General features: G+C 44.5%; 1 protein-coding gene across 1 annotated transcript; it reads right to left on the reverse strand.

The window, feature by feature from the left end:
- Positions 1-256: 256 nt before the first annotated feature.
- Positions 257-17,506, reverse strand: CMPK2 (cytidine/uridine monophosphate kinase 2). The gene is made up of 5 exons (XM_017896626.1): positions 16,489-17,506; positions 14,934-15,048; positions 12,684-12,885; positions 3,383-3,616; positions 257-1,918 (listed from the first exon to the last, which is right to left on the reverse strand). The coding sequence occupies exons 1-5, from the start codon at positions 17,158-17,160 to the stop codon at positions 1,795-1,797; spliced, it is 1,347 nt and encodes a 448-aa protein (XP_017752115.1). The 5' UTR covers positions 17,161-17,506; the 3' UTR covers positions 257-1,794.
- Positions 17,507-18,450: the final 944 nt, after the last annotated feature.

An 18,450-nucleotide genomic window follows, 5' to 3' on the forward strand; every position in this document is an offset into this window, starting at 1 on the left:
TATATAAAAAGTCCAGGTGTACAAAGAATGAATTATAAAAAGTCTTTAATATTTGTAATGAGGAAATGATATTTAAAATCAAACAATAGGCCTCCCCTTTCTCTGAAAGCACTTTGACCACAAATTCCACTTAGCCTGCCAGCTCACACCTTTCAACTTCCTTTACCAAAATTTCCCTCCTTTATATCACAATATTAAAAGGGGAACTGAAAAAGCACTTTTCAGACAAATCAATATGTACCCAGGATGACAGCACAGACTAGGAAACCACAGCAAAGTTTATTCATGTGCAAGGGACATAAAGATACATTAATTGTTTGTTTTTCTAGGCTGCCAGTATAAGTTTTTCAAAATGTTTAAAGTAAATAAAACCAATAATACAGCTAGATACCACACTGCAAAGAACCCTAATGCTATTTATCAGCTTTAAAATACTTTCAACTGAAACCAGTTACATTTTAATATACATAGATACATTATATAGAAATTACCTATAGCTCTTTTAAAAATCCTATGACATTAACTTGAAACTTTATTAGAATTTAATATTCTATATGCAAACCTGATAAAGCCTTAAATTTAATTATTTGGGGGTAATGTCCTCTTAAGAAATGGGAGATAGGATAAAATAATTTACAGTTTTATCTGCTTTTGAACTGGAAGGAATTTTAGGTAATCACCTGGTTCAACCTACTCCCTAAAGCCACATAGCTCTATAATTTCCCCTTCACTCAGCTACTTTTTTCTATCTAAAGATATCTCAATGCGATTTCATATGTAATCATGAGACATTCAAGTGCAAGATAATTTACCAAGAAATCCCACTCCAAGATCCACTGTACTTACTGAACAAGACAAATTAAGTTTGTGTAATGAAAATACACAACAAACATTGCATTTAGCGTTTTGACTCCACTTTTAATTAGTGAATCATAGCTCCTACGCTGAGGAAACATATATTATGTATAGATCAATATAAATAAATTACTGGATTGGCTAAATGAAATGCATCCAGTTCAATGGAAGATGTGCATTCTATTCAGGGCCATACTTTAGATAAAAAAGAAAAGGAATGTAAATAAGCAAAATATAATTCAGAGAAGGTTGGTATATTTGCGGTTGGAACATCTTGGCTTGAATGTCTTTATATATGACTCAGAAGCCTACCGAAAGGGCTCTGAGCCTCAGACACAAGATCAATGCCTTCTTTGTAAGTGTTCCTTACCCAAAAATGGCTCTGCAGGAGTGTCCTTGGATAGCCAGGACATATAGACAGCCTCTGCAGGAACACTTGGCTCTAGAATTTGGGACTGAGGGAGATGCAGCGAGCCCATCATGATGAGTGCAACCAGATGTGGAAGAAGCCAATGCTAAGCACGTCACGATCTCATCAGCATGCCAGTGTAGAAGGAGGGGCTACGGAGGCTCCCTGCTGATCCGGAAGATCTTCTCTGCTGCTTCTGTACACCTCGTGCTGTCTGAGTAAGACAGGTCTTCCAGAGATTTGGTAGTGATGAAGTGAAACATATGTTCCAAGAAAATGTTTACTATGCCAGGAAGAAAGCAATTGCTGGCCTCTCACTGGAACATGATGAGAGGGTCCTTTGTGATGACAGGTCCATCAGTCAGAAGAGGGTATGATGGCTGAAGTAAAATTAAGATGCCTGGTCTCCAATTTTCTGCCACACAACATGCTTGTATAACAGAAATTTGGGAACACTGTGTAACAAATGGTGGATGTAGATGTTTCAAACAACATCTAATCCAGTGAGACATGGCACCTGGCCAGAGTAACTACAGTTCGTTAAAACTATTTTGGATTAGGCTTAATACCGTCTGCAGGACCTTTTCTCTGCAGGGGCTGGCATCAACCACATGGCAGCCAGGATTCTCCATCCGCTGGTAGGACATTTCTACCCTGGGGACAGGCGAAACACAGAGTTGGTCTACTTTTTCACACAGCTATTTGCATTAATGTTCGTCTCCTACCATAGCATAAACAGCTTGAAACAAGCTTCCCATGTCATTTATCTCACTGTAACTAGCTTTGCCCACAGAAGACGTTGATGCATTTTGTTTAATAAATAATAAATGAATAATAATGTTTAATAGCTAGCATTTGTTGAATACCTGTTTTCCGCCAAGCATTAGCATTTTGCATGATTTTTCTCATTTAGTTCTCAAAGTGACCTTAGGAGGGAGACTACTGTCATCCCTCTTTTGCAGAGAAGGCAACTGAAGCTCAAAGAATTTAGGTAATTTGTTCAGTGGCAAATTTCCCCCAAGTCTGTGCCCTGCATAATTTTCATACAAGCCAGAGTCCTTAATATATGCATGAGACTCTTCCAATATTTTGCCAGAAATCTACATATCCTTTCCATGCTAGCTAGCCTTCATGTGTATACAGAGTGACTAGTGCCTATTTCTTTATGGAATCCTCACAGCACTGCGGTTAAAACAGGGGTGTCGAGGTGGATCGTCTGCACTCACAACTCTGCTTGACTACTTCCTAGCCAAGTGAATTGGTCAAATCTCTTATCCTCCGTGTCTCAGTTTCCTCTTCTGCAAAATGAAGACTGAAACCATACCTCCCTTGCAAATGTTCACTGAAGTTTAATGGAATTAATACAAGTCAACTGCTTAGCACAGTATCTTAACCCACAGCAGCTACCATTATTCATAACATTACTATGTTATGTTAACAGAGCTGTCATTATTTAGTTAGAGAAAATATTTCTGCTTCAGTTTTTAAAGGCAGTGCTGTAGAACTGATTCATACTCAGTCATGAGGCAGGAGGCCTGGCCAGACTCTCTTCTTCTGTCGTGTTTATAACTTTCTAATTAAAACAAAAATACTGGCTGCAAAATCAGAAAGATTTTAATCCCGGTTTTACTACTGAATAGTTATGTACATTTAGACAAAGCACTCAATCCTTTGAGCCTTAAAGTTGTAAACTATAAAATGCGGCTAATGTTTTCCTCGCAAGGATGACATAACATCAGTAAAATGCCAGACACACGAGAAGTATCTAATAGGTAAATGTTATTGTGAGCTCATTATCTAGTGCTCTGTGTGATTTTGCTATGACTGGGGAGACTGAGGCACAGTCACTTACTGTCTTACCCAGGTGCAGCTGCTCCTAGCACAGCCAGGATCAGCGGCAAGGTCTGATCCCTAATCTGATGACCTTTGCTTTAAGATAACAATGCTGCAGACCTGTGGTGACAAGCCCATTGGAAGGGGATGAAGTAACTTAGAGGATGTTGCCTCTTGCATTTGAAAACTGGAAACAGTATCACTTCCTCACAATCCTAAAGCCAGTGCCAGTGGCTCCTCTCCCTTCAGGAACGCCTGCCGCTCACATTGCATTGGGACACCTACTTTTGACGAAATACACTGTTGGCCTCAAGTGCTGCTTCTTCCCTGGTCTTCTCCATGCCCCGGCCCTGGAGCCTCTGCAACCTCTCCTCAGGACTCACGGTGAGCAGCAGGATGAGGTCAGGTTTAAGCAGGTCCTCTGGCCACTGGTATACAGGGTGATGGGCTGGGGGCAGGTGCTGGAGACCCCCACTCACCTCGGTGGCTATGGCATAGGTGGCAGTGCTGTGCCAGTACCTGAGAAGGAATGGGGTAGTGAGTTCTCTGTCTGCAGAAGAAGTCAAAGTAGCATCTGAAAATCAGCAGCCGGGAATGATGAAACCAGGTTTGGCTCTACAGATGGTTTTCTAGTATTGTATAAATTAAATAAAATTAAATTTTATAAACTAAAAAATGTTATACAATATTGTTTAAAACATAAAATTGACAACAGTAATAATGCAGTGTGTTCTTCACACAGCTCCATTGACGTATCTCAAACTACCATTCAGTGTGGCCTCCGCCATCACATCTTTTTGGTCCTGCTGTCTGAGTTCCTCTATGAAAGAATGGACGGTGACAGGGGACGATGAACCTGTTTGGCAGTTCATTTGTATTTAAGGGCTGTGTCTTGGCAGACTAAAAACCTGGAAAGGCCGTGTCAGCTCCTACACTGTTTTCACCTTGAACTTGCCAATGAAATTCACCTTCTGGGACCCCTGGGGTAGAAGCCTCTTTGTTTCTCCCAACTATCCAGTCTGCTGATGGTGCCTCAGTATGAGACAGGGAGACAAATACACCCTGCCCACCTCCACGAAAGTCCTCACTGAGCAAGTCAGTCGCTCTTTCTGCTGGCTGTTTTAAAAAGTAATTTGGGGGGAGGAAAACAAAGTCACTACCATAAACAAAACTCAAATCAGTCTCTATTTAAAAATGCCTAGTGGCTTCCTCCTACCTACAGGAAATGCTTGGTCTCCTGGTAAGACCCAGATCATCCCTCCTCGTCTGTATCTGCTTACCTTTTCCTCTGGTGAGAGTGATGTTCTCCACCAGCAAAACTCTCCTTCACTTCAGACTCCTAGGAAGCCCCCAAGCAGAATTGATTGTTTTCTCCTCTGTGCTCTCAAAATTCTTTAAACGTGACTCTACTGAAAAACTCCTCGTTGCAAATTAGAGCTACTTGTTACAAGCGTAATATCTATTGTCTCCTCCATTAGGTAATTTCTTGAGTGGGAAATAATTTTTAGTAATGCATGTCTGGCACATAATAGATATGCAAAGAATGAATGTTCTTTGGGTGTATAAAGGAATAAACGAACTAGAATGATTTCATTTATTGGCATAGCGTATTATACTCTTGCCCTGCTCATGCCATCTTCCAATTTTAAGTGACTAAATGGACAATTCAGATCCAATATAAAAAGACCATCACCAACAATCAATATTTATGATATAAACATTCCAACGTAGAGTTACCCAGGGGCCCCTCCTCATCTGTATTTTCAAATTACCACCTTCAGTTCTTTGTTTTTTTTGTTTTTTTGCTCTTGGTGTTTTTGAGATGGAGTCTCACTCTGTTGCCCAGGCTGGACTGCAGTGGCACGATCTCAGCTCACTGCAACCTTTGCTTCCCAGGTTCTAGCAATTCTCCTGCCCCATCCTCCCAAGTAGCTGGGATTACAGGCATGCACCACCACGCCCAGCTAATTTTTGTATTTTTAGTAGACATGGGGTTTCATCATGTTGGCCAGGCTGGTCTCAAACTCCTGACCTCAGGTGATCCACCCGCCTTGGCCTCCCAAAGTGCTGGAATTACAGGTGTGAGCCACCATGCCTGGCCCAATTCTTTAAAATCCTAAAATTTTTATCATTTTAGAATTGAGGAACTCCTCTCCACAGTGGAAAGTACACAGTGGTATCCACATAATAAATTCCCTGTGTCACCTGAACTGTGCGTCATTCTGCCTGTGCCCCCCGCCCCACTTGTTTTGTAGATGTAGGTAAAAGTCATCTTAGCTGATACAGGCTCAATCTCCTGATCTGGAAAACAGAGATCATGCAAGGTTTGTTTTCCTTCCACAGTTGTTGCAACCTCTCCTCTGGACCTCTGTGCTTAAAAAAAACCTGTATCACACTGTTACTATAAGATAAATGTCTAATTCTTATCAGACACTGGTTATAACTAAAGCCAGATCATTGCAAATTATGATAACAGAATACAGGACAGCACTGAAAAGGACGCAAGTAAAAAATTCACTTGTGAGTTGATAATCCCGACACCATTCATCCTTCAAAGCCCATGCTCACCTCCAAAAGTGTGCTCTGAGAGCTTTAGGCCACTGCGAGCTCCTGTGAGTTCTGCCTGGACACCTTCCTATGTGTTACTTACCCAACTCCTGTTACTCACAAACTTGTACTTTCAGCTTCTCTGTCAGACGGATTTTGTCCCGCAAGCTCAAAAAAGCCAATCAGGGTCTCAGTTTTCTTTTTCTGGTACTTAAACTATAATTTACACCATGGTCTGCGCATGTTCCAGATTCCTTGAATTAAATGCCCACTGATGAATAGAGTCTGATATCATCTTATTTTAAAGTCTTCTTTATTGTAGAAAATCACCAGCAAGAATAGATTTTCAAGGTAATAGGGGTGATTAAGTCTTCAACCCTAACCACAGTCCCGTTAAAAATTACTGTCTCTCATATTTTTCAGCTAGATGATGGTATTGTCTAAAATGGGTTTCATTAAAATCTTTAAACATGAACAAAACCCACAAAGACAACAAATAACTGCTCTTTTCTTTTCATCTGACAAGGTGATACAGGATTTCTTTAAAGAACTAAATTGCAGACAATTCACACACACAAAGAAGACAAATCAAGGGAAGAATTAGGGACCTGTTTTCTATAGAGTTCTCCCATTGACAATACAGCTGCTTGTTTTAAATAATCACACCCTTAGCCCATCAATTTCAGACGCTTCCCACTCTTTAGTATTCTCCAATCCTGCCGTCAGGGAAGCCACATTAGTTCAAATCAAAAGCAATTTGCCAACACATACACAGCTCATATTATAATGCTTTATATTTTAATAGCAATTTCCTATTTTCAGGGCACTTCCACACACATCCGCTCACTGAATCTTCATCACAACTCCTGACCGTAGGAAGGGAAGGGGGCATGAGTATCCCCACTTAACAGATCAGAAAACTGGGGAACAGAGCGCAGAAATCCCTGCCTGCACACAGTGGCCAGTGCTGCTTCAGGATCCGCAGGCATCCTAGGAAATAATGTACCTCGAAAGTCATACCCTGCTGGGAAAACCTTAGTTTTTTCAGTGCTTTCAGTCCTTTTCAGTGCTGTCCTGTATCCTGTTATTATAATTTGCAGTGATCCGGCTTTAGTTATAACCAGTGTCTGATAAGAATTAGATATTTATCTTATAGTAACAGTGTGATATAGTTTTTTTAAATAGTTTTGATACAGGACTGTATCAAAAAAGATTCAATTTGGTTTGGTTCTTTGTCCCCACCAAAATCTCCTGCCAAAGTGTATTAGGTTGGTGCAAAAGTCATTGCAGTTTTCGCCATTTAGAATAATATCAAAACCCACAATGACTTTTGCACCAACCTAATAATTCTCATTGTTGGAGATGAGGCCTGGTGGGAGTTGATTGGATCATGGGGGCAGACATCCCCCTTGCTGTTCTCGTGATGGTGAGTGAGTTGTCACAAGATCTGGGGGTTTAAAATGTGTAGCACTTCCCCCAGCTTGCTCGCTTTGGCGCTCTCTCTCTCTCTCTCTCTCTCTCCTGTTGCCATTGTTTCCTCTTCAACTTCTGCCATGATTGTACGCTTCCTGAGGCCTCCCCAGCCATGCCTCCCATATAGCCATGCGGAACTGTCAGTCAACTAAACCTCTTTTCTTTATAGATTACCCAGTCTCAGGTATGTCTTTATAGCAGTGTGAGAATGAACTAATACAGATATCACATATGATAACATTGGGCACATTAACAATAGGGCAAAAACATTTTCCAGGCAAAGCATTCCCATAAATGATCGAGATTTCGTATCCTTCTCAGTTCATCCTAAGATTCCACATAACTTGCCAACTTTGAAATTCTTATTGTGTTATCCCCATTGCCATCCCCATTGTCATCCCAGGGTTAAAACGACTCATGGGCCATCACAGTCTGGACTGTAGCAACAGCCTTCTAGCTGATTCTTTTTCCTTTCCTGCCCCTCCCCCACCACACACTTTATTCTCCACACGCACTCAGGGCGGTCTCTTGATGGAATATTTCAGACATACAGAAAAGTGTACAGAGAAAGATATAGTTTCAAGAAAGGAGTAGTAGTTCTGTGTCCCAATATCACAAATCAGCTTTTCAGTGACCAGCTTACCCACCAGGAACAAGTGGAAAAGCTAGAGGAGTCAAAATTAAAACCTGCTAATACTAAATGTCAACAGGGTTGTTAGTCACAGGGACTTGACAAACACTGCTGTTGGGAGGGGAGGAGACTCAACATTCTTTCAACCCCTTCAGAATACTTTTTGCAACACCTACCAAACCTGAACAGCCACAAACCCCATGCCCCTGCAGTTCTGTTCCTGGGAACCTATGCAACAGAATGGCATCCATATGTGCACCAAAAATGTATGAAATTTAGTTCACAATAACAGAGACAAATCTTCAAAACACATGTGGTATGAAAGAAGTCAGGCGCAAAAGAACTCCATACCTAACAAATAGTTGCATTTGTAGGCAGTTTAAGAACAGGCAGAACTAATATATGGCTATGTCAGTTGGGACAGTCACCACCCCTGGGGATGAAATGGGCAATGACTGGGTGGGGGCAGAACAGGGGTGTAGGGGCTGTGGCAGGCTCTCATTCTTGATCTGGGTACAGGTGACTTGACTGTTGACTTCTTGAAATTCCTTGAGATTTACATTTATGATTAATGTTATTTACCAACTATGCCATACTTCAATGCAATTGCTTATGTTTACAAAAATAAGTAAATCTTTGGAGACAATGAACATTCAAGAAATGTTAAGAAATAATCCAATCACAATCAAAGTCCTTCTGAACTCCTTATCAACCACATTTATCTCTACTTCCCAGAGAACAACTTTCTTAAATCTGCTGTTCAACATCCTTTCATTTCTCTACTCTTTGCAGTATGAGTAACTGTGAGTGTATTCTACTGAACATCTTTCGGCAACTTGACATTTTCATTCAACATTATGGTTTTGTAATGTGTGCACTCTCATGCATTGCACAACATATTTACACTGTTGCTGTATGGTTCTCCACCTTATAAATATGCTGGTATTTATTCATGTTTTCTCCTGTTGATGGGCTTTAGGTTTTTCAAATTTTGCAACAGTATGAAGGAAGCTGAAAGAAACTTTTGTCAGTGTTTCTTCAACAGGCAGGAGCAATCTTCCACTTTGCTACATCTTCTCAAACTGCTCTCCAAGTGATTATGCCAGTATCATATGATATACTCGGACCAGCATCATATGAGAGTTTCTGTTGATCCATATCATATGAGGAAACTTTTAGTTACAGTAGTTTCACCAACTAGATGGGAGTAAAATGCAATCCAGATGGGAGTAAAATTGAATCTCACAGTGACTGTAATCTTTTCATCCCTGTGCCATTGTGATGTAAGTTCAGTATGACCTGCTTGTCATATTCTTTCTCCTTTCTTATAGTATTTTCAAAGCTATTTTTATCTTCTTTTTTGTGTTTTTTGTTTTATTGTTTTTGGGATTTTTTTTTTTGAGCCAAGGCCCCTCTTGCTCTGTCATCCTCTTGCTCTGTGATTGTAGCCTTGACCTCCTGGACTTAAGAGATTCTCCTTCCTGAGTCTCCTAAGTAGCTGGGACTACAACTGGGTGCCACCATACCCAGCTATTTTGTGTGTGTGTGTGTGTGTGTGTGTGTAGAGATGAGGTCTCACTATGTTATCAAGGCTGGTGTTGAACCCTTGGGCTTAAGCACTCTTCCCACCTCAGCCTTCCAAAGTGCTTGGATTACAGGTGTAAGCTACTGCACCTGACCTAAAGCTATTTCTTACAGATGAATTTTTAAAGTACATATCAGTTTATGTCTCTCCTTTATCAGAAACATTCCAGTGGCTCCCCAGTGCACTCAGAATAAAATCCACTCTATGCCATGGCTTACAGGCCCTACAGATCTGCCCCAACCTTCCTCTTCCCATTCATCCACAAAGCACCTCCTCATCTACTACGTTTCCAGAACATAGACCATTTTCTAGTTGTCAGATATGTTAGCTTATTTCAGTTCAGTCTTAGCTTCATTGTTGCAGATTTCTCTCTCCACACTGCTTTCTGTTACCTGGGAATTTTCACATTTGGCTTTTCTTTTTTTAAATCAGGGCTCTGACTAATGGTGCTTTCTCAGACAGGCCTTCCTAAACCATATCTAGTGGGAGGTTAGCCATTTTCTAGCACATTACTTTGATTTTTTCCTTTTCCCTGCATTTATCATGCTTTGATATTGTCTTATCTCATCTTACGTATTATTTTATGTATTTGTTCACTTGATACTTTTCTTCTCCGAAAATGTTAAGTTTGCTCAATGAAAGTAGGGAATACTCTATCTCATTGTTATGGTTTGGCTGTGTTCCCACTCAAATCTCAGCTTGAATTCCCACGTGTTGTTGGAGGGATCCAGTGGGAGGTAATTGAATCACAGGGGCAGGTCTTCCCCATACTGTTCTCATGGTAGTGAATAAATCTCATGAGACCTGATGGTTTTAAAAAGGGGAGTTTCCCTACACAAGCTCTCTACTCCTGTCTGCTGCCATGTGAGATGTGCCCTTTACCTTCCACCATGACTATGAGACCTCAGCAACATGGAACTGTAAATCCACTAAAGCTCTTTCTTTCATAAATTGCCCAATCTCGGGTATGTCTATCAGCAGTGTGAAAATGAACCAATACAGTAAATTGGTACCAGAAGTGGGGTGCTGCTGAAAAGATACCCAAAAATGTGGAAGTGACTTTGGAACTGGGTAACAGGCAGAGATTAGAGCAGTTTGGAGGGCTCAGAAGAAGACAGGAAAATGTGGGAAAGGTTGAACTCCCTAGAGATCTGTTCAATGGCTTTGACCAAAATGCTGATGATATGGACAATGAAATCCAGGCTGAGGTGGTCTCAGATGGAAATGAGGAACTTGTTGAGAACTGCAGCAAAAGTAACACTTGTTATGCTTTAGCAAAGACACTGGCAGCATTTAGCCCTTGCCCTAGAGATTTGTGGAACTTTGAACTTGAGAGAGATAATTTAGGGTATCTGGTGGAAGAAATTTCTAAGCAGCAAAGCATTCAAGAGGTGACTTGGGTGCTGTTAAAGGCATTTAGTTTTAAAATGGAAAAGAGCATAAAAGTTTGGAAGATTTGCAGCCTGACAATGTGACAGAAAAGAAAAACCCATTTTCCCATTTTCTGAGGAGAAATTCAAGCTGGCTGCAGAAGTTTGCATAAGCAATGAGGAGCTAAATGTTAATCACCAAGACAATGGAGAAAATGTCTCCAGGGCATGTCAGAGACCTCTGCTGCAGCCCCTCCCATCACAGACCCAGAGGTTTAGGAGGAAAAAAATGGTTTTGTGGGCCCAGGGTCCCTCTGGTGTGTGCAGCCTAGAGACTTGGTGCCCTGTGTCCCAGTCACTCTAGCCTTGAGCAAAAGAGGCCAAGGTACAGCTCAGGCTCTTGATTCAGAGGGGGCAAGCCCCAAGCCTTGGCAGCTTCCGTGTGGTATTGAGCCTGAGGTTTGGGAAGTCAAGAATTGAGGTTTGGGAACCTCCTCCTAGATTTCAGAGGATGTATGGAAATGTGGGGATGTCCAGGCAGAAGTTTGCTGCAGGAGTGGGGCTCTCATGGAGAACCTCTGCTAGGGCAGTGCAGAAGGTAAATGTGGGGTTGGAGCCCCCACACTGAGTCCCTACTGGGGCACTGCCTAGTGGAGCTATTTGAAGAGAGTCACTGTCCACCACACCCCAGAATGGTGGATACACCGACAGCTTGCACCATGCACCTGAAAAAGCTGCAGATAACACCAGCCTGTGAAAGCAGCAAGGAGGTGGGCTATACCCTGCAAAGCCACAGGGATGGCACTGCCCAAGACCATGAGGACCCATCTCTTGCATCAGCATGATCTGGATGTGAGAAATGGAGTCAAAGGAGATAATTTTGGAGCTTTAACATTTGACTACCCAGCTGGATTTCAGACTTGCATGGAGTCTGTAGCCCCTCTGTTTTGGTCAATTTCTCCCATTTGTAATGGCTGTATCTAGGAAGTAACTAACTTGCTTTTGGTTTTACAGGTTCATAGGTAGAAGAGACTTGCCTTGTCTCAGATGAGACTGGCTGTGGACTTTTGAGTTAATGGTGAAATAAGAGTTTGTGGGACTGTTGGAAAGGCATGATTGGTTTTGAAATGCGAGGACACAAGAATCAGGAGAGGCCAGGAAGGGAGTGATATGGTTTGGCTGTGTCCTCATCCAAATCTCATCTTGAATTCCCATGTATTATGGGAAGGACCCGGTGGGAGGTAATTGAATCATGGGGGCAGGTCTTTATCATGCCATTCTCATGATTGGGAATAAGTCTTACAAGGTCTGATGGTTTTAAAAAGGGGAGTTTCCCTGCACATGCTCTCTACTCTTGTCTGCAGCTATGTGAGATGTGCTTTTTACCTTCCACCATGATTCTGAGGCTTCCCCAGCCCCATGGAACTCTAAGTCCATTAAACCTCTTTCTTTTGCAGATTGCCCAATCTCAGGTATTTCTTTATCAGCAGCATGAAAATGGACTAATACACTGGTTTATCATTGAATCCTCTGAATTAAGACTAGTCTTTGGCACACAGGATGTGTCCAGTAAGTATTTGTTGAATAAGCCAATGAACAAATGAATGACTGAAAGTATAGACTCATTAATGTCCCCAGTATGCTATTTCCAGCTTACCTTGGCAAGTTACTTTACCTTTCTGAGATCTACAGTTCTCATCAGTAAACTGGGAATAGCACTTAACATTCACCTACCCAAGTTATAGTTCCAGATACTAGTATTATTATATATGTAATTCTCCAGCAAATGCCAGTGCCTGGTATAGGTAATTAACAATTCATAAGCAGAATTACTATTATTATCATAATACAGTTTGACTTAAACACAATTTCTTCCTGGCATATACTTGTATGTATACACACACACACACACACACACACACACACACACTCTTACATATTAGGGAGAAAATGCCTAATTCAAGGCATCTTTATACCTACCTGTCTACAATCACAGGAGATTTGGCAGATTCTTTAGCTATTTCAGAGGCCACAATATAATTGCCCAAAGAATAAAAAGCTCTTCTAATGATAGTTGGTTCATCATCAAAGATTTTCCTCCACTGGCCAATGCAAGAGGGTGGTGACTTTAAGAGGACAGCCTTAAGCGAATCTGCAACTGACTGGGTCACCGTGGTTTTACCTGCGGATCATACACGAAGTATATACATCTTAACCACAGCCCAAAAGTTAATATTGATGTAGAAAGAGCACAGACATTCTCTCAACCTGCAAATCAAATGAGCAGACTAAATAACAGGATTCTTTATAAAAAGCTATAGACCCATAGGAAGGTAGGATTCCTCTGTGTGGTATTAGGAAACCTGGAGGAAAAACTCTCGTTAGTGATCAAATCTGATACTGGAAGTCTAGATACAAGAGCCCCTTTTATGTGTGACTTGTATTCCCGGCAGCCCAGCTACTGCTTACCCTCTTACCATGTTCCCACCCTGAAGACTTTCTCTCGTCTTACTGTCTGTAGTTGATGAACCCACACCTGGCATCCACAGCGACTCTTCTCACCCCTCCTCTCTTTCTACCTTCTTCATACCCTGCTTCCACTTCTGTGCAATCCCTTTCCAATTTCCAGGCCTGGTTCTACCACTCACTCCTGTGCTTGCCCCTTTGGGCTTGGCCTTCAGAGCTTTTGTATCTGCTTTAGGCTTCAGCCTTCTCCTCAAAGGCACTGCTCAGGCCTCATTGACTTTCTGACTCCCCCTTGCACGACCTCAGGTGACAGATTAGCCCCTTCCCAGAGCCCATCTCACAATTCTCAGCTGCTGCCTGGAGCTCAGGACAGGTGGTGATGAGAAGATGATCTACTCCAGCAAACTGTGCACTAGTTTCTCTGAGCTCCTACTGTTTCGATTTATTTATAAGTTTCTCTGTCACACACTTAACACTTTATTGCCAACTGTCTATTTTTTTTTCTTGGGTTGTCAGGATGGACCTTAACAGTAGCTACCATTTCTCAGTGTCTACTAGGAGCCAAGTACTCAGCACGTTATACTCCTAATTCTCCCAGTTACCCTGCAAAATAGTTATTATTAAATCATCTTACAGATGAAGAAACTGAGCACTGGAGAAGTTAACAAATTTACCCAAACTCGCCCTCCTGGCAGGCCTTGGTGCAGGATGCAAATGCAGGGCAGACAGAACCACTAGCCTGTGTTCTTTCTGCCAATCTATGCTATCTCCTTGTAACATTTGTATGTGTGGATGCTTGTGTTGAGGCAGAATTTTTGTATCTCCTGTAATCCCACCAAATCTAAATTAGCTGTGGGTACAAAATAAATGATCAACAAAACACATCAACTGAAGGATTGATGGTGTTACAATTCCCTCTGCAGCTGAAAGGAACTATGACTGGTCCTGGGCACAGCCAGTACACCTGAGTGATGACAGCTGGTCTCCCTGAAGGCCAGGACACGGCCCGATCCTTCATACAGAGCCAGGATGGTCAACATGGGCCACATCTCCCTAGCTGGGTACACAAGTGCCTCTATATGGAAATTGCCTTTTATATTATTAAAAGTCTATAGCCCTCAAGTTTATACAGGAGGAGAAACTCCTGTGCTGAACCACTCGGATGCTAGTTCTCCAGCATCAACCCTCCCCTCGGTGTGTCCTGGGCCACAGTAGCAGCACTTCTGCCCCTTTTGTACTTTGGGCTAATGTGAGCACACATTGTATTTTGACCTTAGTTTGACAGCTCAGAAGGCTTTTTTTCTTCCATTTCCTAGTTCTTCCACATTTTGCTCCAGAAGAATCTCTGAATTGCCTGTGGTTCCTGGACACACCACCCTGGTTCAAGCCCCTGCACCTTTGCCCATGCTATTTCTTCTGTCTGGAGGATGTTACCTGCTTTCATCACCCGACTAACTCCTATCCGTACTTAAAATACAATCCAGGTATCACGCACTCCACCCCACAAAGCCCCACAGAGGCCAGATTCAGTGCCCTTCCTCTTTTCCGCCAGACCACTGAGGGTTCGCGCCCACACATCACGCTGCTTCATATTGAAGGTCTTATTCATCTCTGCATCCCAGGGCCTGCCTAGCACAGGGCCTGCCACACAGTAGGGGCACACAGAAGGCTCTATATAAAGTTTTATTTTGCAGGAAGTATTTCTGTTTCTGCACCTAATCAGTTAGTGTCATTGCCTATAACTAAAAGGTAATGTTATCTTACCCGTGGCATCCAGTCCTTCGATGGCAACAACCTGGAACTTTCCTTTCTGGACCTGTTTTGGGCACTGGTCGACCAGGTCAAGCACCGCCCGGGCTTCAGGAATAAAGGAGGTACACTGTAAAACAACGTCTATCCGTCAGCAATGAAGCCAGGGGGCTTTTGCAGAAATCACACCTAAATTGCTGAGCACAAGATTGCCGCATGCTTATAGGCCTAAGTTATACTGAGAACGTGCCAGACCATGGAAATTCAGAGTATCTGATGCTAGGATGGACTGGAGTGTTTTATTTTATCTCGAGTAGCCAAGGCTCGAAACAGCTGTCCCTGTCTGGATCGCTCGGTGGCATGCAGCCCTCACTGAGCAGCTCTGAGAAAGGCCAGGCAAGGCACATCATTAGTGTCCTGTGACACAGCAACATGGAACTACAGGCCCACTGGGAACACAGTGTCACAAGAATGGGAAATAAGCTACACAGTGAGCTGGAGACAGCAGTCTGCATCTGCAGCATGTCCTCTCCCAGCCACTCAGGGGACTGAGCAAAAGAGCCAAGCACAGCAATCACGAAGCCAGCAGAGCACCGTCCCGCTGGGAATTTCCAGTTCCTCAATGTGCATTATCTCACTGCATGCTCACGGCAACTCACAGCGAGGCTCAGACACTTATGTGCTTGCTCTGAGCAAGGCAATCTTCTAAGTGCTTTACAAGTATTCAGTTGCCAATCTCTGTATTAGCTTTGAGGTGGTGGTTGGGGGTACTATTATAATTCCTAGCGTAGGAATTAAGGAAACTGAGGCAGAGAGTTGAAGAAACTTGCTCAAAGTGACACAGTTAATAAATGCCAGAGTTTAAATTTAAATACACGTGGTTGATCTTGCACTCTAAACTGCTCCACAACGCTGTCCTGTAAGCTTGGAAAATATTCCCAAGATCCATGGGGCATCCTCAGGGGTCATCTGTGTCACAGGAGGAAATCTGCCTAGCCTGCGACCAGAAAGAATCTTCAGTCTCTTTCTTTGAGTACCTGCTGTGAGTCAGATGTTTCCTTAATCATCAGGACAACACCGCAAGGTGGGAATTGCACAAGTCAAAGGGCAAAACTTAAGAGTAGTTGAGTAACCTGCACAAGGTTCATGACCAGTCGGTAGGTAAACACTATTTAAGTCTAAATTTCTTAAACCGCCTAAACTCATGCATTTTCTTTTTCACCCCAAGATCCTTGAAGGGTTATCATCAGCAAATAAAATTGCTTCCCAGCTGACATTATTTTCCCTTACTCCCGGCAACCCCTTTACTCCCTCTGTAGTGCTGGTGGGATGCTTTTACAGCAAGCATCGCGTGGCCTGGTGTAGGTCTATGTTCCACATTAGGTTGGAAGATCCTTGCAAACAAGAATCTTGAAAGAGTTGCCTGGCATACAGGACACCTTCCCTACCTGATTTGCGAACGGAAATAAGCAAACCACCCAGGCAAGAACCCGCTTTACAGACCAGCCTCTTGGTCCAGTTCTCTGGTCTGAAGGGTTCAGATGCCACGCTGGGCGCTGGAAACTCTTACCTCCTCCAAAACTGCCCGGGCGGCTTCACGGTCCGGGAAGACTACGGAACTAGGCAAGTCGGGCACCACAGGGTGCAGCGGGGGCTCCGGGGCGGGCACGACCTGTGCGCAGGCCACCTGCAGCCGTCTGCCGTCTTGCACCTCCCAGAGGCGCTGCCACAGCTGGCCGCGCGGGTCCGCCTCGAACTCGCCTAGATGCGGGCGTGGTGCCTCCTGGCAGGCGCCCAGCAGCTCCAGCAGCGCTTGCCGGGTGTCAGGGCCATCCAGGGGGTCGCGCAGCAGGAAGCCTTGCTGCGCGCCGGCCTGGGCGCCCGGGCAGTAGCAGAGCAGCCTGAGCAGCTGGCACCGCTGGAAGGGGCCGCGACGCAGCTGGTGCAGCAGGCGTTGGTGCAACCGCGCCGCCCGGACTCGGGCCCCGCAGCCGGCGTCCGGGGTCACCGGCACGCACAGCGAGTAGCTGCGCTCCGGGGGCCCCAGCAGCGCCGCCAAGCGGGGGTCGGGGGCGTCTACGTCGCCGGGGTCATCGGCGCCCAGGGCGAAATGAGCCAGGGTGCAGTCGGGGAGCTCCAGGACGAAGCGGCGCGGCGGAGCCATGGCCCCAGCGCAGACCCCGCGCCGCCCGAGCAGCTGCCCCGAGAGTGGCCGGCGCAGAAGCGGGCGGGCGAAGGCCATGGGCGTCTCAGCGACGCCGCCCTCGGCCCCGCCTCGGAAATGAAACCCGGCGGGAGCCAGGCGTCGGCGGGAAACGAAACCCGGCGGGAGCCAGGCGCCGGCGGGAAACGAAACCGAAGCGTTGCGGGGAAACGAAAGCCAGAGGACCCGGCGGGGCAGGAGCCCTGAGGCTGGCGCGCTCTTCCGGTCTTTCCTCCTGGCCGCGAGATTTGCGCGATAAACAGCCGGCGCTCGGGAGCAAACGCTCGGCCCCGGGGCCCCAGGTGCGCGGCGCCGCCGGCCTGCAGGGTCCCCAAGCGCAGGCTCCCGGGGCTGACACCGAATGAGGCCCTGCGTCCTCGGCCCCAAGGTAGCTCCGTGTGCGTTCTGCGGGTGGCTGGCGGTCCCGACCCTGGTTTGAGTTGCTCCTCTGCGGCATATGCCGGGTGCATGGAAGGGGGCGGGGGTGCACGCGCGAGGAACAGAGGGACAGAGAAGTCCCTTCCCGGTGTAACTGGCTCTTCAACGCCCACGTGCAGGCACACGACTGCCCTTGGATGACTGACCAGGCCCTGCAGACCTGCAGACCCTCCCCGACCTCAACTCCTAGCTCTGACCACGCGTCCCCGCCCCTCTAATCCTGCAGAGCTGCTTTCCTGCGGGAACAGGGCACAGTTCTGGCTCTTCCCTCTCCTGTATCTTATCTCACTTGTTCACTCACTCACCTGTGCACCCACTCACCTGTGTACAAGCTTTTCCCTCTTCCCGGAATTGCCCTCTCCTTTTTGCTGACTCCAACTGGGAAGTGTCGCCCAGATTGACACCTCGAAATCGCCTTTCATCCACCAAATTGAAGTTTCCTGCACTAAGGTGACATGTGTCAGGATAGCACCCTCTGCCTGCCACAGTCCAGCATCAGCACTGTTGCTGCCTAACAGTGTAACTGCCCAACAGTGTGTAACAGTGTTTGCCCAGTTATATGGATATTTTATTCTGTGTTTACTCATTAACTGATGGCTTTTAAAAATGATATCAAACAAACCAAAAACAAACAAAAGGATAATATTCTCCAGGGAAACTCTCTCAAAATTTAGAATTGAGACAAAATTGAAAACATTAGATGAGCTGAAAGCAGTTATATTTTTTATGTCTTAATAATTTTAGACCTAAACTTGGGATTATGTTTAATTCTGAGAAAAAGTATTTTAACAAATGTGAAATATAGATAGGTGGTTGGAGTGTGGGTTAATAGGCTAAGAAGAATTAAGAGTTTAAAATTTGTTAGCTCTTTGAGAATAGAATAATTTATCA

The sequence above is a fragment of the Rhinopithecus bieti genome, unplaced genomic scaffold (genome assembly GCF_001698545.2).
Source record: "Rhinopithecus bieti isolate Rb0 unplaced genomic scaffold, ASM169854v2 scaffold_27010, whole genome shotgun sequence".
Lineage (NCBI taxonomy): Eukaryota > Metazoa > Chordata > Mammalia > Primates > Cercopithecidae > Rhinopithecus > Rhinopithecus bieti.

Excerpts from the sequence above, each read along its gene's own strand:
- CMPK2 (XM_017896626.1), bottom strand. The coding sequence starts at position 17,160 with ATGGCCTTCGCCCGCCCGCTTCTGCGCCGGCCACTCTCGGGGCAGCTG. Across the intron at positions 12,886-14,933 it reads CGAAGGACTGGATGCCACGG|GTAAAACCACGGTGACCCAG; the intron begins GTAAGATAACAT and ends TATGATCCGCAG. Across the intron at positions 3,617-12,683 it reads TCTCCTGTGATTGTAGACAG|GTACTGGCACAGCACTGCCA; the intron begins GTAGGTATAAAG and ends ATTCCTTCTCAG.